General features: G+C 40.8%; 1 protein-coding gene across 2 annotated transcripts in view; it reads right to left on the reverse strand.

Annotated features, from left to right (window-relative positions):
* hdlbpa (high density lipoprotein binding protein a) overlaps positions 1-22,711 on the reverse strand; it is a 113,322-nt gene that overhangs the window by 36,674 nt on the left and 53,937 nt on the right. For both annotated transcript variants that reach the window (XM_057338100.1, XM_057338099.1), the window contains exons 8-12: positions 5,685-5,891; positions 5,428-5,535; positions 3,215-3,319; positions 1,440-1,518; positions 1,193-1,332 (exon numbers count right to left, since the gene is read on the reverse strand). In XM_057338100.1, the coding sequence (XP_057194083.1) occupies positions 1,193-1,332; positions 1,440-1,518; positions 3,215-3,319; positions 5,428-5,535; positions 5,685-5,891 (639 nt within the window). The remainder of the gene's footprint in view (positions 1-1,192; positions 1,333-1,439; positions 1,519-3,214; positions 3,320-5,427; positions 5,536-5,684; positions 5,892-22,711) is intronic.

Consider the following 22,711-nt stretch of genomic DNA (forward strand, 5'->3'; position numbering starts at 1 on the left):
ATTATACAGTAAAATAATATAAATTAATATGAACAAATTAAACAAAATATAAATCGTGTTTTCATAAATCGTAAATTCATAGTTAACTCTGACTGCACCTTTATATCATATTTATATTGTAATTTTTTTAAATAATGCATGCATACTGTATGACCGTGTTACTCAAATCTGGCTCGCGAGATCCACTTGCCTGCAGAGTTTAGCCCCGACCCTAATAAAACACACCTGAACAAACATGATCAAGGACTTAATGCAGCGCTGCGCATATTGATTGGGTCAAGTACGGCGAGAGCGATTTAGGTGCAGATTGGTCTGTATGCGTTACAGTCGCTCTCGAGGTCCTTCATTATGCAGCGTGTGCAGATCGATTGGAATAGGATAAAGACCTTGCTCAAGCTTGTTCAAGTGCGTTTTATTTGGGTCGGTGCTAAACTCTGCAGGAAAGTGGATCTCGCAAGCCAGATTTGAGTAACACTGCTGTATGACATGGTATAGAAGATAAATAATAACTGTTTAGAAACTTAAATTAATCAGTTGAAAAATTAATCTGTTGATATCTTCAGAACTTCATGAGCATTTACATTATGTGATCCGAACAATGATCCGATCAGTGAACCAAAATCCGCATAATGATCTGAAATTTGAGTTTTGTGATTCGTTGCTTCACTATCAGAGAGTAGATCGGGTCTGAAGTTGCAACTTTTGATGCCTTCACATGCTCTCGTAAATTAGATAATTCCCACTTCAACCTGAAAATTATTGATGGAACGGTGCTTTTTTACTGTTAAAAGATGCTTGTAATGTTTTAATGCTAGTAAAAACTTAGTAGCATTAATGTTACTAAATACTTTTAATGTTAGTAAATTCAGACGTTACTTCCACGTTTGTGGTGGGAAATATCCCACTTCTGAGCACTTGAACACAGTATTAAAACTACGTGATGGCGTCACGAATATGTTAATTCGTGTGCGACATCCTCCAGCGCCAGTTTCACAAAATCCTAGCAGAAACACTGAATGACCCAGAGCACTTTCTACTCTGGGGTTGTAGAGCCTAAGGGTATTTTTCCCCTACAAAATGAAGCAAACAAATTTACTGTAAACAAATAAGCAAGCCCCAACCAAAAAGGCATTTGAAGAGATAATTGTTGCAAATAGTTCTCTATATTCATGTACAAATTTAGCAAACTTGCCATGCGTGACGCTAGCTCCAGCAGCTCCTTCTTGGCCTCCTGCACTCCCAGGGGGTCTCCTTCAATACGGATTAGGTTACTTTTCTCATTATCGTGTGGAATGCGGACAGACACTTTGTGTTGCTCCTTAATGCGGTTAACTAGACATTGGAAGGACCAAACATGTCACATTAAGCACTGGAAGTTCGGTTCCATAATAACTGCTTTAATAAACCTCACAACTTACAGCAAGTAAATCTATACTTACTGTTTGCACCACCTTTGCCAATTAAGTGTCGATGGAACTTGGGGTCCACAATAATTTCTGTATAGTCCATTCGGCTAGCCTATGATAAAGCAAACATGAACATCAACCAAAGGAGATGTGAAAGGGTGAAAGTATGACAAACAGCCACACAATATACAAACCCGATTCCAAAAAAGTTGGGATACTGTACAAATTGTGAATAAAAAAGGAATGCAATAATTTACGAATCTCATAAACTTATATTTTATTCACAATAGAATATAGATAACATATCAAATGTTGAAAGTGAGACATTTTGAAATGTCATGCCAAATATTGGCTCATTTTGGATTTCATGAGAGCTACACATTCCAAAAAAGTTGGGACAGGTAGCAATAAGAGGCCGGAAAAGTTAAATGTACATATAAGGAACAGCTGGAGGACCAATTTGCAACTTATTAGGTCAATTGGCAACATGATTGGGTATAAAAAGAGCCTCTCAGAGTGGCAGTGTCTCTCAGAAGTCAAGATGGGCAGAGGATCACCAATTCCCCCAATGCTGCGGCGAAAAATAGTGGAGCAATATCAGAAAGGAGTTTCTCAGAGAAAAATTGCAAAGAGTTTGAAGTTATCATCATCTACAGTGCATAATATCATCCAAAGATTCAGAGAATCTTGAACAATCTCTGTGCGTAAGGGTCAAGGCCGGAAAACCATACTGGATGCCCGTGATCTTCGGGCCCTTAGACGGCACTGCATCACATACAGGAATGCTACTGTAATGGAAATCACAACATGGGCTCAGGAATACTTCCAGAAAACATTGTCGGTGAACACAATCCTCCGTACCATTCGCCGTTGCCGGCTAAAACTCTATAGGTCAGAAAAGAAGCCATATCTAAACATGATCCAGAAGCGCAGGCGTTTTCTCTGGGCCAAGGCTCATTTAAAATGGACTGTGGCAAAGTGGAAAACTGTTCTGTGGTCAGACGAATCAAAATTTGAAGTTCTTTTTGGAAAACTGGGACGCCATGTCATCCGGACTAAAGAGGACAAGGACAACCCAAGTTGTTATCAGCGCTCAGTTCAGAAGCCTGCATCTCTGATGGTATGGGGTTGCATGAGTGCGTGTGGCATGGGCAGCTTACACATCTGGAAAGGCACCATCAATGCTGAATAGTATATCCAAGTTCTAGAACAACATATGCTCCCATCCAGACGTCGTCTCTTTCAGGGAAGACCTTGCATTTTCCAACATGACAATGCCAGACCACATACTGCATCAATTACAACATCATGGCTGCGTAGAAGAAGGATCCGGGTACTGAAATGGCCAGCCTGCAGTCCAGATCTTTCACCCATAGAAAACATTTGGCGCATCATAAAGAGGAAGATGCGACAAAGAAGACATAAGACAGTCGAGCAACTAGAAGCCTGTATTAGACAAGATGGGACAACATTCCTATTCCTAAACTTGAGCAACTTGTCTCCTCAGTCCCCAGACGTTTGCAGACTGTTATAAAAAGAAGAGGGGATGCCACACAGTGGTAAACATGGCCTTGTCCCAACTTTTTTGAGATGTGTTGATGCCATGAAATTTAAAATCAACTTATTTTTCCCTTAAAATGATACATTCTCTCAGTTTAAACATTTGATATGTCATCTATGTTGTATTCTGAATAAAATATTGAAATTTGAAACTTCCACATCATTGCATTCTGTTTTTATTCACAATTTGTACAGTGTCCCAACTTTTTTGGAATCGGGTTTGTAGATAGAAGACTCAATACTCTTACCAGATCTGTGACAATGGCTTCAATCTGGCCCTGTACCATCTGTACATCTTTGGTGGGTCCTTCCAGTGTGATCTTGTCCTCTCCTTCAGTGAACTCAATGTGCACCTGTTTTCATTGTAAACAGTCACCTCACTGACCTTTAATTTAATAACAGCACCATAGCTTTTCTACAAAAGAGCATACAGTATGTACTCAACCAGAATAATCCTTCTGCAATCACCATCCCCACGGTGGCATTTCTTTACTGTGTGTTTGCTATTCTGTTGTTAAGTGGTGACGTAAGGAATACCGTTTCCGGGTCCAAGCATCTATTCATTTGAAGCGGGGCTACAGCTTAAACAGCTGTTAATAAGCACAGTGTACTTACACCGCATATTTAAGGAGAGCATTTGTTAACTCGCAGTATACACTACAGTCTTCAGGCTTACGGAATCTCAGACGTCAATATTTGAATAAATTATGAAAAATGAATCACTGACTGGCCATGTAAGATTTCGTTACCAAGATAAAGGTTAGGATCGTGGTTTTCTGATAGTTTTACAGCTCGCCATGAGCATATATTAGCATTTTTTGTTGTTTGCCTATAGCATCTTATTTGGCGTTTGGACTCGGAAACAGTATATGACCTTCCATATATGGTGGCGCGTGACATCAGACTGAACAACCGAATTGTTTATTCATAGATCTTCACTCAGCGCGAACTGACGCGTCAAGCTAATTGTCTGCAAAAACCCAACTCTTAACACATGATTTAGCTTTTTCCTTTGAAACCGAATGTGCTCTATAATATTGTTGGCAGCATCCATCCCTCATATAGAATAAATACGATTGCAAAGACAGGGTATAGCGCGTGTCCTCGCTCAATAAGTAAGGGATAATGTACAGGCAGCAGGTTGTGATAGCAGAAATAAGCCCCGACAGTGTGATCAGGACCCGACGAGAAGCGGAGGGTCTTGTATCACACTGTAGGGGCTTACTTCGCGATAACAGCCGGCAAGTATATTATCCCGCTTATTACACGGCAATTTGGCACATGAGAAAAAACTGGACATGAAATGTGAATTTGAAATATTTTAACTGAATGCAGACCTTCCGCGAGGAAAAGCCATTTATTTTCGGATTTAAGGTAAGAAATTACATTCAAATGTCACAAACAGGCAATTTGGTTTAATCATTTGTAACTATAATGTCATATGTTATTCAAAGACATATTTATATTTTATATGTCAAAAAAAAACCTCAAATCATTTTTTCATCTCAAAAATCTGTCACTGCATACTAGTTATGCTCTCACGTTGTGTGTAACGTTATAACTTGTCAACGACAAGCGCTAAAATCCACGTAATTCCGCTGAGATCTGCAGGTGCACATTCCGTGGATTTTAGGCAAGCATACACACACAACGTGAGCGCTGTTTGCTGTGACAGATTTTTTTTAGTCTCCGGACGAATGATTTGGGAGATTTAAAACTAAACTAACCACAGAGGAGTTCAGGAAACAATTTAGCCAAACCATTGCCATGGCAGTACTAAACGTGTGTGTTGACTCACCGGACGGAAGGGGGTGGGGTGTGCTGTGATGTAACTCATTATCATTTAAAGAGACATGCACCAAAACGGATTGCTGAGAGCATAGCTGTTTTTGACGAGGCAAAAAGGGTTTGTTTACACAGCCATTGAGTGTTTTTAAGCAAAATATGTTCCAGACATTTCATGAAGACCCTAATAAATCATGCCAACTTGTTGTAAGTGCTCATTTTATGAGTCCTTTAAATTAAGTATTTATGACTTGAATTTAAAACCACAGGCTCAAGTAATTGTATTTAATACTAGTAACTTTGATATTTTTACACCTAAATCTCTCAACTCTAGCACGTCTGCTGAGTGAGACGCAGTTAAGGCAATAAGCTTGACACGCCAACTAGCGCTGAGTGAAGACCTGTGAATAGACTGCCACTCAGTGGTAAACAAGAGTAAACACATTAAAGTACCATCGCGTAGACGGCAGATAGATTATTCAGTTTGAACATTTGCTCTAATGATTACTTTAATATGTCCTGCATTTGGCTCATTCTCCATCTATCGCTTTTTTGTTATATTATAAATATATTATTATGACTAACTTGTTTTGATTTTAAATCACAGTCTCAATAAGAACAGACAATGGAGAAATCGGCCAGACAATATTATACGGTTAATGCAAAGCAGACTTACCTTGGGCATTTGCTGTGTGATCTTTGCCAGATTCTGTCCTTTCTTGCCAATAATGAAGCGATGAAGCCAAGAGGGCGCAGAGACTGAGGAAACAGTGTAGCTATTGGCCTGTTCAGCAGAAAAGTGGAAAAATATTGAAACAAAAAAATTATGTCAAAGAAGTTAAATGGAATCTCCCACAAAAGCACAAAGAGTTTCAGGAGAAAATAAGTCCTTATTTCTATACTAAATCATTAAGGAAACACAAGGTTGTTTACCTTGGCATACACTTCAGTGAGTGCCTGGCCCAGCCGGTCTGGCTCCCCACGCAGAATTACTGTCTCTGAGCTGCTGTCGAGGGGTGGGATCTCGACCGAGACACCAGTCCTGTCCAGGATCTCTTGCAGGGTGTTACCCTTAGGCCCAATCACATACTTGTGCTGAGATTTCTTTACCTCAACTGCAATTGTGGTTGCATTCTTCCTCTAGAACACAGCAAAATGTCACACTTAAACAGTGGAAAACCTCAATTCTCCAATCTCAATACAGGGCTCCAGACTAACTTTTGTTACTAGGAGCACTGTAGCCCCTGACAGAAAAGTTTAGGGGTGCAAGCAAAAAATTATGGGGCTAACCTTAAATTGGCCTGAAATAGTTATTTTGGGGGAATGTGAATAATTGCATCACTGATACTGACAAAAAAGTAACTATGACAGCCGATTTGGTTCTGCTTATTTAGAGGCAGAACCTACAGAGAAGCTTTGTTATTGATTTGTGCTAAACAGAGACACTGTAATCTAAATTCATTTGAACCAACAGAAATTGTGCTTGTGAAAATGTATACATGTAATTGTTTACAGTGTTACACATCAAAGCAAAGTGAAAGGTCTCTTATCACATTCTTACAATGATTTTATTGTGCATTAAGAACACTTTTCCTCATGTTCACAACATGTAAATATAACGTAAAATAAAACTGAACAACAGCATTCGCCTGTCATTCGTTCTTGCTGTGAACAGATTTGAAATGATCCAGCACGGTCTCAAGTAATCCACGGATAAATGAAGTTTCCAGAGCTCCTCCGCAGTTAGTTTCATTTTAAACATCTCATATCAAATCGTTCGTCCTCAGGCTTAAAAAATCTGTCACAGCAAACAGTGACTCGTAATAATGCGCTCACGTTGTGTGTGTAAATTGTCAATGACGACCTGGATCGTGCACGTCTGTGATGCATGTGACCCGTGCAGTTCACGATCACACTAGGGCTGTCACGATTACGAAATTTGGCTAACGATTAAGTGTCTAATAAATCATTGTGATTATGACGATTAATTGTCTGTTTTAGGGCTTTGATGATTAATTGTCTGTTTTAGGGCTTTGATGATTAATTGTCTACTTTTTAGGGCTTTGACATATAATTCTCATACATTTTTTATTCGGCTTTGAAACGACCATTGTTCTGAATATAAGACAGTTTTATTTTCTCTTAAAAAATGGGGTCATCATATATTTAAGGTCTAGGCTTTTACATGTCAATAATACAGCCGCCAAACACGTGTAAAATGAGTTTGATCGGGAGTGAATTGAAACCACCATTAAAATGCTATCAGTCATAGAAAAGCTTCTAGTCTGTTTTTTTCTCACTTGCAATAAAAGACAACAACAAAATTTTACTTATTTGTTAATTAAATTTTGGTAGGCTGGTTTTCACATTGAGATTAGCTTAAAAAATATTAAATTGTACTACAGGTTTTTTATGGTATATCCTTTAAAGCGGCCCTAACACATGCGGTTTCTGCCAACCTCATATTAATCTTGAGTACCTATAGAGTAGTATTGCATACGTCGTATCTTCGAAGAGTATTTAGTTTGATCAACACACAAACACCTGAACTTCGCTCTCTCTATCTCTCCTGCACACAAGTGAAAGTGACGTCTGCGCATGCTCCTTCTCTCCTGCTCTCCTTGCTGCCGCGTGGGCATGCCCGCGTGCTTTTCCGGGAAAATTGTCCAATAAGGGACTAGGAAAAATTGTTACGAAACCGTTTTATAGGTTCGAAATAAACTTCCGAAACCTGTACGATTGCTGGGGGAGTGTATCGAGCACAGAAATACTACGTAATACACCCAGCTCGTTTTTTGACAAGTTGACCATGTTAAGCATGAGAAGACCGCACATTTAACATGGTGAAGTCAGAATGCATGACACACCGTTGCAGCACCCCTTTAAAGTGTTTAAGTGATTGTTGGTACATTTTACCAGTATAATGGTACTTAAATTACAATACATACACTAAAACGTGCAATTATGCAGGCACTGCAGCTCCCCCTTGTGTCTTCTATAAAGATGTGCAATAATTGCGATGATCTGAAAGCATCGCGATGAGGTCAAACAGTCGCGATGAGACCATTATTTAATAATCGTGACAGCCCTATATCACACACAGCCTGCACTGGTGGCGTGCTCGCATTCTACTCGTCTTAGAAGAAATTCCAAATTTGCAGGTCGCACATGCGCATACATGCAGAGTAGGGGGGTTCAGTTACCAGCATTTATATTTAAATATGGATTCCATGTCTGCAAAACTAATATTTTAAATGAAATACTGATAACTTAATATTGAATCGAAATCGAAATTGAAACCAAACCATTTATAAGAATCGAACTGCCAAAATGGTCTCAAAACTCAGCCCTAGTAACGGAGCAGATCTCGTCCCCCATTCTGTCATCTTCTACGCACCCTCAAGATAGTTACAAGCCTGTATAAATGTATTTTTTCTACATTTACTCAACCCCATGTAATTTCAAACCTGTATGACTAATTCTTCTGCAGAACACAAAATATGATATTTTGAAGAATGCTGGTAACGTAGTCAAAGGGGACCGACAGTTTTCTAACACCGCATCCTAACCAAGCGCGACGCGATGAGATTCCTGCCATAAGCAATTTGCTTGTCCATACCGAACGCAAAAAAGGGGCGGGACGTGACAATCAATCACAAGACACAGGCAATCAGAACAGTTTTCTCTGTCCGCGCAGCTGAAGAGTGCACAAAGAGAGATGCGTCGTGTTCACATGACTTCAGTTATGCCTCACCAGACGCTACGCTATAATTTTAGAATCTAAACGTATGTAATCAAATGTATAAAGCCTATATCATCCATGTTTGTCAATTAATATTCATGAGGTGCAGAACTTACATGGAATGAGACCGATGTGTGGGTGGAGCTGTCAGCCGCGACGTCGCAGAAATTGAAACAGTTTCTAAAATAGAAACGGCCATTGCTCGTCGCACAGCGCTGTCGCAGCTGGTTAGGACAAAACCTCTGGTTAACATGGAAAAGATACCTTTTATTGCGTGTCGCAGTTAGGACGTGGTTAGGACGCGGTGTAAGAAACAAAAAAACTTTACACGTTTTGTTAATATAGGCAACTTATCTAACGTAATCACAACACATGTTGTAATAAGTAAATAAGAAACAAATAAAAAGGAATGTGAAATGAAAAACATGTAAAATAAATAAGAAATGAAAAATGTTTGTTAAATGGCAAAGCACTGGCTTTTTAAAATTAAGCAAATTTTAACAAAAAAAAATCTAAAACTTAACTGGATCTTGATGACAGCGCTTACATATTCTACTACATGTTCTTTGCCAGAAAAGTCTCCACTATAGTCTTGTCAGTCAGCTCACTCCACTACTCCTGCTGCTGATCTTTGCTGCGACACTTGTTCCGCTGAATACAGCAGACGCGTCCAAACACGCAATTGTAGTCTGGTCTTTAAACTAAGTGATTTATTACCATGAAAATTCAAAATGATGGTGGGGTCGGTGCCGCGGTGGACAATTGATGTAATGTGTAGGCAGGTGGACACAGTGTATCACGACTATCAAATGACTAACAAGTCTAGGGAGGGGCCACTCGATATTTCCAGGGCTTGACACTTACTTTTTTCAGAAGGAGCACATGTGCTCCTAAGTTGAAAAATGTAGGAGCACATTAAAGAATTTTGGGGCGCAATGAAAATGTATTAAATAATGTGTTTTTACCTAAAAAAGGGATACAAGGAGACCTTTAAATACAAAGTGATTTCATTTATTTGAATACATTACGTACACTAGGTTTTCTTTTAATTATTTCAACAGCTCTCTCTTTAACAGTATTTAATAATTATTTTTAATTTTAACTGTATGAACATCTGTAATAAAGTAGTTCGTGGTTCTAAATTCTTAAAGTCTACTTGGTCCATTTAGACAAAGGATATCACTGGCCCAGAAGCTTTTGTAAGCAGGACGTCTTGCCCGCTTTGAGCTTTCACATTTTTTGAGAATTTCACATTCCGTGTTTGAGATATCGCTGTCTCAGTCGATCAAACGGACAGATAATGTGCTGCTCTCAACTTTTCTGCAAGGCTTATTTTCATTGTGTCTGCAATTTGTCCAATCATTTCTGCACACATTTTGTCGTTGTCACATGTTGGATTTAGGTCCACTCAGTTTTTCTTATGTAGGGTAATAAGCGGACCAAACTACACAAAGGCTGTCTCTTCTTTAGGGATATAATAGCCAATATTCAATGTTATTAGGGCTGCAGCTATCGATTATTTTAGTAATCGAGTATTCTACTGATTTTTCCATCGATTAATCAGGTATTCGGATAATAAATATTTTTTCTTTATTAAAGAGAAATACTAAATATACAAGAGAAAATAATACAGGTCTCTTAAAATAAACAACTAATTTAAAAAAATTAAAATTGTATTACTGAAATTGTATACATTAATATCTGTGAAAAGTTAACCCATTTAATACATTACATTGCCATATTACATTCAAAATGCAATATAATACAAATATATAAATAAGGGTGCGTTTATATTTGGCATTAACATGCGATCTCGGTGATCCGAACAAGCAAATCGGATCTTCAGACAATCAGGACACAGCGCGTTTACACTTGTCAACATCAAGTGGCTTCCACATCTGGATATCTGATCGGATCTCTATAGTTTCCCGCCCATTATTTTAATAAGCCTGCAATTTAAAAATAGCCCCAGTGCGGGGAGATTTCACACAACACGTATAACAGGGAGGATGAGCATATTACAGATTTGATAGACTGGAAAGTATCCGCCGCAGCCATGTTGAAATCGAGGCAGCTGTGGGAAGTAAACCACGGTTAAAACGATTAATTATCTTATATGTGAAAGTATAAGCAGAGGACATTTGTAAAATTACACAAGCTTTTGTACTTGAGCTGCGGCGGGTTTCACTCGCGCGCACGCACGCACACTAACGGTGTTTTTAAACACATCATTTGTTTATTCATGTTACGGACACATAAAATAATCACATAAGTAGGCCGAAGTTTATATGATCAAAAGCGACCACTTACATCATTCTTGTCTATTTGGGTTGGTTCGGCTGAAAGTGACAGTGCATCGTTTCTTTGGTCTGCGCCCAAAATAGCGTGTTTACTGACATCAGCTATTAGCAACACTATACAATCTTGTTTCTGTGTGTAAATGATATACGGTGTATTCAGAGCTCCGTTTCGAGCTGCCCGTCTGCCGCTTATTCTGTTTTACGGGGACGGTACTTTCGAGTCAGATCCGTGGGCGTGGCTTGTTGGTTTTGACTAAATCTTTGGTGTTTCAAGTCTTACGAAACCTTTACCCTAACCCTAACCTTACACTAACCATCTAAACTACCTATGATTGTTAAAATTGATGAAAAAACACGTTTAGGTGATGACGTCAGACTCGAAACACCAAGGATTTAGTGAGAGCGGTACGAGACACAAGCGGCAACAGCCCTCGGGGAACCGGAGGCTATTACGTCAAATAGGCTACAGTAAACACACACGCGTATGTTAGAAACAAGCTGCTATAGTGTTGCCATTCGTGTCTGTGACATGAAAATAAACAAATGATGCGTTTTAAGATGGCGCTGTGTGTGTGTGCGTGCGTGCGTGCGTGCACGTCAACGCCATTCATGTCAGTCACGAATACAGCGATGATACAGCTGAAGTGGTCAAGTAAAACATCTCGTGTGATTTGACTAGGGCTTCATGTACAGTGGCTTGCAAAAGTATTCATCCCCCTTCATTTTATTCACATTTTGTTATGCTGCTGCCTTATCTTAAACTACTTTAAATGATTTTTTTTACATTAATCTACACTCCATGCACAATAATGACAAAACAAAAAACTGATTTTTGACAGCTTTGCAAATTTATTAAAAATAAAAAACAAAAATAAGTACATTGCATAAGTATTCATACCCTCAACTCAGAAAATGGTTATAGCGCCTTTACAGACTCAAATATTTTTGGGTATGATGTGAAAAGCTTTACACATCTGCATTTGGCAATTTTCTGTCATTCTTCTCCTCAGATCCTTTCAAACTCTGTCAGGTTGGATGGAGATCATCAGTAGACAGACATTTTCAGGTTTCTACAGAGATGTTCAGTTGGGTTCAAGCACTAGCTGGGCCACTCAAGGACATATACAGAGTTGTCCATAAGCCACTCTTGCATTGTTTTAGTTGTGTGATTAGGATCATTGTCATGTTGGAGAATGAACCTTCTGCCCTGTCCGAGGTTCTGAATGTTCTGGGCTAGGTTTTCATGATCATTATCTCCGTATTTTGTGTACAGTCCCTGAAGCTGAAAAACACCCCCACATCATGATGCTGTTTCCACTACACTTTACTGTTAAGACGGTATTGTACAGGTGTTGAGAAGTGCTTGTTTTTCTCCAGACATGATGCATGAATCTGAGATTCATCAGATCAGAATATCTTGTTTCTGACAGTTTGAAAGATTCGTTGAAGTACGTTTTTGCATATTTCAAGTTTCCATGTGTCTTCACTGAGCAAAGGCTTGAGTCTGGCCACTAAGCCATAAAGCCCAGATTGGTGGAGTGTTGCAGTGATGTTTGTCCTTCTGTAAGTTTCTCCCATCTCCATATATGATCATGGAGCTCAACCAGAGTAATCATCAGCTTCTTGGTCACCGCTCTAACCAAGACCCTTCTCCATCGATGGCTCAGTTTGGACAGGAGGTCAGCTCAAGTAAGAGATCTGGTGGTTCCAAACCTCTTTCATTGAGGATAAATGGAGGCTACATGCTTCTGTGAACCTTCAATACAGCAGATTTTTTATGCTAATGCTTCTGAGCTAAATTTCAAGTGTCCCAGAAAAGGGTATGAATAGTTATGCAATGTACTTATTTTTGTTTTTTATTTTTAATAAATTTACAAAGCTATAAAAAATCAGTTTTTTGTTTTGTCATTATTGTGCATGGAGTGTAGAATAATGTAAAAAAATAATCATTTAAAGTAGTTTAAGATAAGGCAGCAGCATGAATACTTTTGCAAGCCACTGTATGTTCCCTGTCTCTCACACTATGCGTTACTGCGTTTACCTCAGTTTTTTTTTTAATGTGGCGCCTGGACGCACTTTGCATGGATCACGTGAGTTTTTTCTGAGACCGCGTTATTGGTGTTTTATTTGCTTTTGATAGAAAAAAAACATTCGCACACGTGCAACTAAATACATTTTCCAGTTCGCACACATCTATTTTTAGTCGCAAATGCGAGTGAAATGCTTGCACTGTCGAGCCCTAATCTCTCTTGCATTCTGCATTTTTCAGTTGAAATTACATCAACATCAAATAATGCTGCACGTTCCAAGGCATTTCACTGGGCCTTTAAAAGCAAACTTTGGATGCGGGCTCATACGTTTGCAAGAGTCTAAACCAGGGATCTCCAACCCTGCTCCTGGTGAGCTACCGTCCTGCAGCTGCAGCTCCAACACAGTTTCAACACACCTGTCTTTAATTATCAAGCAACCCTGAACACCTTGATTTGTGTGTCTTCAGGACTGTAGCTCACCGGGAGCAGGGTTGGAGACACCTGGTCTTACGTTTACTACTACTAAAAGTTGAAGAATACAGTTTATATTCTGCATGTTGTTTTGCACTTCCGTTACAAATTACTGTTATTGTTGCTGAAGCATCATTATCAAACTATTTTAATATGCAAGAGGAGAACTGGCTCTCCCAGTTGAGTATGGCCTCTCCCAAGGTTTTTTTCCTCCGCTCTTACACGCATATTAGTCGGGGAGCCAACGTCTCAAAAGCTCAATAAAATGGGTTGAACCTGACATGGTCTGCCATACTTTTTATTTGTGTTTTTTTCTGTTAACTTTGACCCTAAGAACCAATAATTGGAGGGTCTACTCTGCCAGAAACATTGGCCATTTTAGTGTATGTACCCTTCATTTTTTATCAGAAAAAATGTGAAAAATGATTTTTTTCCTCAAATCCTCAGTGGGTTGGGTAAGCTGTCAATAAATGCATTCCAGATGCACAGAACACATGTGGTGACAACATCCAATGAAAAAATAACTCCTAAAACACATTTCTACATGATTTTGGCCCAATTTAATGCAAAAAATAGGCATTTTCTCACTTTTTTCCAATATTTTTCTCTTTACTTCATTGGCAATCAACTATTCCCCCAAGTTATGACATCAGTCAATATGCCATTCTTTTCACCAAACAGTATACTCATTCCACAGGAAAAAAAAATCCAACCAAAATCAATGGATCTGTGATGATTTCACTACTAGTTGGCGATCAACAGGCTCAGAACCTCAATAGAATTTTAGGCTACTCTCAAAATTCCGAAAGACATACTGGATATTCAACATCATGGCACACTTACACACACGCGCACATGATCTTAGTAATTTGAATGAGTTTGGAACAACCAACCAACGGTTACCAACGGACTTCGAAGCTGCTCATCATTGTCTGTGGTAAGTGACAGTGACTACCGGTAGGTCTGCTCCAGCGTTTTGTTAAAAGAATGGTAATATGGATATTGTAATTCTAATTAACTGAAAGGACCATGCCAGTCTTCAAACAAGTATATTTCTGATGATTTCTCATCCCAAACGTATCCCTGTAGCAGCAGCATTCGATCTCTACTAGTTTACTTAGCTAGCTTTGGCCGGAAATAGGAATAGGAGAAAAGCGTGGAGGAGAAAGGACAGGAGGAGAGGGGAGAGGAGTGAACTGAACACGAGAGGATAAGAGTGATGAGGAGAGAACAGGAGAGGAGTGATGTGAATTGGAGAAGAATGAAGGATGGAGCCCAAGTTCTCAACCAAGCAGCTGGAGAGAAAGCTGCTCAGTACCAGCTATACTGCTTGCATAATATGTCAAAAAACAGACAGTGACACTGGTCCTCTTCAGAAACTGACAAATCAAGGCTACCCTTCCCTCCTATATGCTGTAACCAACAGAAAGGATGAGATCTCATACAGACTTGACAATGAGCTGCAACCTCAATGTGACTTTCTAGGGAGGAATCCTTTGTGGCACACACGTTGTGCGAAGTACACAAATCATAAAACTGTTAACCAGAAGAGGAAAAAAGTTGAAAAGCTAGAAGGCACTTCATTTGAAGCAGAACTTAATCCTGAGCCAGACAGCAGCAGGCCTACTAAAAAAACATGAATGTCAATGCCACAGCCCATCAAACACAAGGAAGAGTGCTTCATTTGTGGAAGAGCACGCATGACCAGAGGGAATATATCCCTCATTCTCCGTTACAGCTTTGAGGGATGAATTCCGTAAATACTGGGAAAGCCATGGAGTTCACAATGTTACCTCATACAGATCACCGTCCTTGATTTCCCGCCTTAGAAGGCACTATGAAGTAGGTGGCAATTGTAAAATAATGGTTGTGCCACAGAAAGGATGTTCTAGCCTGATTTGCTCAGCAGAAATTAATGTTGGCTGCATGCTCTCAAAGTTGAAGGAACTTAAGGAGAACACTGAAGAGGCAGAGTATGAAGAAGAAAGTGATGATGAGTTGACACCAGATGACACCATAGTCTCTTCCTACAACACTGCAAAGAGAATACGGAAGGAGCTCCAGGACCAACGTAAGCAGGCCCTGAAGGAAGCAAGAGAAGCCAGAACGGCCACTTATGACTGACAGAATGCAGTATGGGAAAAAGCAAACAAACTTGAAGATGAAGATATGCTACACAAGATTTGTGGTCCTGATGGAAACAAGTGTACTGATATGATTGCTGAGGACTTCCGTTACCACAAGGAATGCATGACCAACTACCTGACAAAGCGTCTTCGTTCACAGGAAAAGACAAGTACTGCCACCACTCCATATGATGCTGCACTGAACCAACTCATATCTCAGATAGATGAGCCCCTTTGCCATAGCCAGTGGAAATCACCAGATGCCTGGAAGTATGACTGAAGACCCGTCACTGCAGCTAGAGATATCATACCTGGAGGCATCCCGAAGAGTGAGCTCTAACCTGTATAACCACCTGGCATGGATAATAATAGATGCATCTCCAGAGTTAGGTGAGGACGGCCGGGTGAAAGTCAGTCCCAAGCAGCAAGAACAAGTTCTCAACCTTGCCCAGGATGTCTGCCAAGCAGTTGCCAAGATCCCAACACCGAAACATGTTGGGACAGCTTTGCACATCCTTAAGGAAACCAGAAGCAAGTCGACTGTGTCACTCCTAAATAGATTTGGGAACAGCATCAGCTACAAAGAAGCACAGAGATATGTTACAACAATGGCAGTTGAAGAGCAGACAACTAGGGATGGTGCCTTCATACCAACGAATCTGAAGGTTGGACGATTCACACAGTTTGCATTTGATAACATTGACTTCCAAGAGTACACAAAGGATGGACAAACACTGCATGGCACAACCCACGTCATATTCCAGTACAAGAATCCAGATGAAGACCCCACACCAACGGTTAGTTTACCTCTACTGAAAACCCGCCAGCCAGCCCTGGAATCTTCTCAGCCTTTTCAAACCAAGGAAAGCCACCTCAGTCTAAAAGATCATCAAAAGAGTCGCTCCCTGGTTGGAGTTGAAAAAGCCTACGCTTCCTGTGTGTCTAGCAGAACCTCTTAAACAGCTGAGCATCCTCTGGCATTTGGTGCATAGCTGCCCTACTGTACTATTGGAGGACCTGAAACCAAGTTGCGCTGCTCCAACATGGAGTTCATTCCAAGCATTTCTCAACCCAGATACCGCCCCTGCAACTGTGATCAGCTACGGTCCCTTCTTCCCCAAGTCACCAACAAACCCAGATGTGGTTGAACAGTCTGTTCAGTACTGCATGGATGTGTCGAGACAACATGGTCAAGTGTATGCCATCACATGTGACCAAGTAATCTATGAGGTGGTTTTGAGTCTGCAAAATAAGAACAAAGAGAAGTATGCTAAACTTATCTTGCGTATGGGTGGCTTCCATATTGCTCAGAATTTCCTTGGAGCCATTGGGCATTTGATGCAGTCCACTGGAATTGAAGACATAATGGTTGAAGCTGATGTCCGTCTCCGTGGAACAGCAAACAAAATCATCAGTGGGAAAGACTACTATGCAATGCTGCATGCCCACACTATGGTGTATGCAGCCATGTTTGCCCTACACTGGGAAGCATTTGCCAGATAGTTGGTTGATGAAGAGAAGGACCTGGAGTACATGTGTGTGCTTAGCAACAATGTCAAGCTACTAGATGCCCTGTCAGAAGAGGATGTAGAGAAGGCAACTTCTGCGTGTGCTGATGCAACTGACCAACTGAAAAAGCTGTCATGTTTAATGGCTGAGTTTGATGAAGCATGTACCTCACCTACCACAAAGCTATGGCTAATGTACATGGACATGGTGATGATTCTTAGACTGTTCATCCATGCTGAGCGTGCAGGTCTGTGGGAGAAACACCTGGCTGAAGTGGAAAAGATGTTACCATACCTTGTAGCTGCTGGCCACTACAAGTACGTATCCTGCCTGCCCCACTACCTACAGTGAGGGAAATAAGTATTTGATCCCCTGCTGATTTTGTAAGTTTGCCTACTTACAAACAAATGAAGGGTCTATCATTTTTATGGTGGGTTTATTTTAACTGATAGACACAGAATATAAAAAAAAGTCAGGGGAAAAATATGTTATATAAAGGTTATAAATTGATTTGCATTTCAGTCAGTGAAATAAGTATTTGATCCCCTACCAACTAGCAAGAATTCTGGCTCCACAGATTGGTTATGTGCCTATATGGACCACAGATTAGTCCTGTCACTTTAAGAAAGTACTCCTAAATCAGCTTGTTATGTATATAAAAGATGCCTGCCAACAGAATCTGTATCTTCCAGTTCAACCTCTCCAACACCATGGTCCAGACCAAATAGGTTTTAAAGGATGTCAGCGACAAGATTGGAGACCTGCACAAACCTTGAATAGGCTACAGACAGAAGCTTGGTGAGAAGGAGACAACTGTTGGTGTGATTATTTGGAAATAGAAGATATACAAAATAACTATCAAATGCCCTTGTTCTGGAGCTCCCTGCAATATTTCCCCAATGGGGTAAAGATGATCATGAGAAATGTTAAAGATCAGCCCAGAACTACACGGAAGAAGCCTGTTAATGATTTCAAGACAGTTGGGAACACAGTTAGCAAGCAAAACATTGGTAACACATTGGTAACACACTATGCCACAGTAGACTGAAATCCTGAAGCACCCGCAAGGTCCTCCTGCCCAAGAAGGCCCGCCTGGCTCGTCTTAAGTTTGACAATGAACATAAAAATGATTCAGAAAAGGCTTTGGCGAAAGTGCTGGCACTGCTGTGAGACCAAAATGGACTCCTGTGTTTGGAGGGAGAGAAATGCTGACTATGAGCCCAAGAACATCATGTCTACAGAGAAGCACAGTGTTGGAAACATTCTGCTTTAGGGCTTTTTCTCTGCTACAGGTGTACAGGATGACTTCACCGCATTGAGGGGCTGAGGGACGGGCCCATGTACCGTAAAATCTTGGACGAGAACCTCCTCCCCTTAACTAGGTCACTGAAGATGGGTCATGGATGAGCCTTTAACATGACAAAGACGCAAAACATATTGCCAAGACAACCAAATAGTGGCTTAAGGAGAAGCACATTAAATGTCCTAGCCAGTCTCTAGACCCTAGTCCTATAGAACCTCTGTGAAGGAGGCTAAAACTCCAATTTGCTGAGCGACAGCCAAGAAACCTTAAAGATTGACAGAGGAGTGGACTAAATGTATCCGGACACATGTGCAAACCTGGTGACCAACTATCAGAAATGTCTGACCTCTGTGCTTGCCAACAAGGGTTTCTCCACAAAGTACAAAGTTATGTTTTGCTTGGGGATCAAATACTTATTTCACTGACTGAAATGCAAATCAATTTATAACCTTTATATAACATTTTTTTCCCCTGATTTTTTTTAATATTCTGTGTCTATCAGTTAAAATAAACCCACCATAAAAATTATAGACCCTTCATTTGTTTGTAAGTAGGCAAACTTACAAAATCAGCAGGGGATCAAATACTTATTTCCCTCACTGTAGAAGCTATGAGAAGCTTGCCTACACTGGCTCCAAACATCTATAGGGAATTCAAGGACGGGAAGTTCACTGTATGTCAAACAGAAGGACGGTTCAATGGTGTCTGGACAGACATGGCACTTGAAAAATCCTACAACCGTGATGCCAAGACAAAACTATTCACTGGCATCAGTCAGCGGCCATGGAGAAATACTTCAAAGCTCTTCCAGTTCTGACAGCTGTGTCAGAGCAGACAAAGGCTATGGCACACCTAGATGCGGATGACACCAAACACCATGAGGACAAGGACAGCCAAGGTGCAAAGGAGGAAGAAGGTGTAAGGAAAACAGATGTCATCAACAACCAGATGATCAATCCTTTCACATGTGAAGAACAGGAGCTGATCAACATTTCAACAGGCCACAAAGCCACATCTGCTGACTTGATCTGCGCTCGTGGAAAAGGACTGGAGGCACTGGCTGCAGCAAGAAGAACAGACAGTGATAAAGTAGCCCAAATTAAACTTTCAACCTTCGCAGCAAAGCCAAAGTCAATGTCCATGGCATTCAAAGCCAAAAAGGTCTATGAGGAGGAAAGTCCAGTTGTGCGGAACCTGTACTTCGTTCAGGACTTAGAGGAAGACAGGAAGGTGGAAGTGTTTGGCCATGAATGGACAAGTTGCCCAGCCTCCCTGTTTGAGCCAGATGCGTCCCTTGATCAAAGTTACGCAATGCGTAAAGGAAACAAGGCAGACTACCTGGCTGCAATCAAGACAGCCCTTGGCAGGTCATGGGGGGGAAGTGGAAAAACTACCGCCGTCTGACAAGCCTGTTGTAATGGATGCCATGGCGTTCATTCAACGTTACCAACATCTTCGGAGCAGCACCTTCCCTGAACTGCAAGGAAAGTACCTGAGGAAGCTCCTGGGAAACCTTCCAGACAAGTGTGACTGCATTCACTTTGTTGGTGATCGATATGATTTCTCCCCTGCTGAAAGTCTGAAAGGTGAGGAACGAGAGAACAGGATGAATACCTGCACCAGCAAAATGAAGGAGTACAAGCCACATGATACTCTCTCCCTATACCTGAATGGAAAGGCTTCATTCACAATCCACTGAATAAAGCTAATCTGTTGAACTACATGGGGGAAGCATGGGCAACTCAGAACAAGTCACTTCCTGCAGGATGCACACTTATTCTTGGTGGAATTTTTTGTGATCCTGGTCGCACTGTCCTCTTGTCAGCGGATTGTCAGGTTGAGCTTCCATAACTTTCCTGTGAGAAACATGAGGCGGCAGATACCAGGATGTTTGCTCACATTGCATACTCAGTACAAATTCTGCACCATAAACGGGCTGTAGTGGTTCCGACTGACACAGATGTGATCATGATGTGCATGTACTACATCACACACATGGATGGGCTGCAGGAGCTGTGGGTGAAGACTATGGATATCTTCCTACCAGTTCATGCCATCACAGAAGCTCTGGCGGGGAAGTATGATGTTGCAGCTTCAGATCTTACATCCCTTCTCCTCAGCACCTACATACTTACCCGATGTGACACAGTGAGTTATCTGTACAGAAGAGGAAAAAGGCAGGCCTACACAACTGTTATTAAACACCTGACATACCTTCTGCCGCTGTGCAGGTACGGTGACCCTGAGGAAAGCCTGGATGTTCAGGAAGAGGTTATAACAGCAGCATGGCGATACATGGTGTCACTTTATGACAGGAGTGACTTTGGTGGTACTCTAGATGCACTGCGAGCCCATCTCTTTGTGAGCATCAAAGGAGACATGCGTTGCCTTCCACCAACTGAAGATGCCTTCCTATTACACCTTCGCCAAGCCCTGCATCAGTTGGCTGTGTGTAAGCAGGCACACATGGTTCAGCCAACCTACCCAGCTGCCACTGATTTTGGGAGACAACTTGTCAATGGCAAATTGGTGGCAACCATGATGTTGAAAGAGGCAAAACCATCTGAACAAACACAAATACTGCCACTGCAAGAAAAGCATGTGTGCCCGAGGATGCTCCTGTGGAAGAGCCAATGTGAAGTGTGGCATTGCATGTCTCTGCACCGGGGAACCCAACAGATGTTCAAGGATTGAACTTGCACTTGAAGACAGGGACACGCAAGTAGGCTGTGTGTGTGTGTGTGTGTGTGTGTGTGTGTGTTAGGGAGAGAGAGAGAGAGGCGGGTGCATCTTTTATCGCGCTGCTGTATAACCCACCCTGCCGGTCTTGTTTGCCGTCTCCTCAGGTGGTGAGGGTGAAGGTCTATCCCCAGAGCAGTATCTGCAGTGTGCCACCCTCCTGATAATCCCACCTCACAGGGACCTGCACCTAGTTAATTAAATTATGTTAAATTATTTTGTTCCGTTAAAGTTGTAATAGTTGTCATCTGAGGCAATAAAAGAAGTCATTTTGCTGTATATTTCTTGTGTGACACATTTCCATTGGGAGAACAGGGTTATGTTGAAATTAAAAAGATGCCTAGGCCATGATATTTAATAATGTGGACATTAACAACCATGTTAAATATCCAGTATGTCTTTCGGAATTTTTAGAGTAGCCTAAAATTCTATTGAGGTTCTGAGCCTGTTGATCGCCAACTAGTAGTGAAATCATCACTGATCCATTGATTTTGGTTGGATTTTTATATTTTTTCTGTGGAATGAGTATACTGTTTGGTGAAAAGAATGGCATATTGACTGATGTCATAACTTGGGGGAAGAGTTGATTGCCAATGAAGTAAAGATGAAAATATTGGAAAAAAAGTGAGAAAACGCCAAATTTTTTGCATTAAATTGGGCCAAAATCATGTAGAAATGTGTTTTAAGAGTTATTTTTTCATTGGATGTTGTCACCACATGTGTTCTATGCATCTAGAATGCATTTATTGACAGCTTAACCCAACCCACTGAGGATTTGAGGAAAAAAATATTTTTTTCACATTTCTGATAGAAATTGAAGGGTACATACACTAAAATGGCCACATTTTTTTTCGCAATGTTTCCGGCAGAGCAGACCCTCCAATTATTGGTTCTTAGGGTCAAAGTTAACAGAAAAAACACAAATAAAAAGTATGGCAGCCCATGTCAGGTTCAACCCATTTTTAAGACTTTGGCTCCCTGACTATGTATAGGTGCTGGTCATATAATTAGAATCATCAAAAAGTTGATTTATTTCACTAATTCCATTCAAAAAGTGAAACTTGTATATTATATTCATTCATTACACACAGACTGATATATTTCAAATGTTTATTTCTTTTAATTTGATGATTATAACTGACAACTAATGAAAATCCCAAATTCAGTATCTCAGAAAATTAGAATATTACTTAAGACCAATACAAAGAAAGGATTTTTAGAAATCTTGGACTCTGGGACCCTGATTACCAAAGGAAATGCAAAATTTACTTTCATCAGAGAACATAACTTTGGACCACTCAGCAGCAGTCCAGTACTTTTTGTCTTTAGCCCAGGCTCTCGCTTCTGATGCTTCCTGCTGCTGACCAACTTTATGGAGATGCAGATTTCATTTTCCAACAGGACTTTGCACCTGCACACAGTGCCAAAGCTACCAGTACGTGGTTTAAGCACCATGGTGTCCCTGTTCTTAATTGGCCAGCAAACTCGCCTGACCTTAACCCCATAGAAAATCTATGGGGTATTGTGAAGAGGAAGAAGCGATATGCCAGACCCAACAATGCAGAAGAGCTGAAGGCCACTATCAGAGCAACCTGGCCTCTCATAACACCTGAGCAGTGCCACAGACTGATCCACTCCATGCCACGCCGCATTGCTGCAGTAATTCAGGCAAAAGGAGCCCCAATTAAGTATTGAGTGCTGTACATGCTCATACTTTTCATATTCATACTTTTCAGTTGG

This window comes from Triplophysa rosa, linkage group LG7 (genome assembly GCF_024868665.1).
Source record: "Triplophysa rosa linkage group LG7, Trosa_1v2, whole genome shotgun sequence".
Lineage (NCBI taxonomy): Eukaryota > Metazoa > Chordata > Actinopteri > Cypriniformes > Nemacheilidae > Triplophysa > Triplophysa rosa.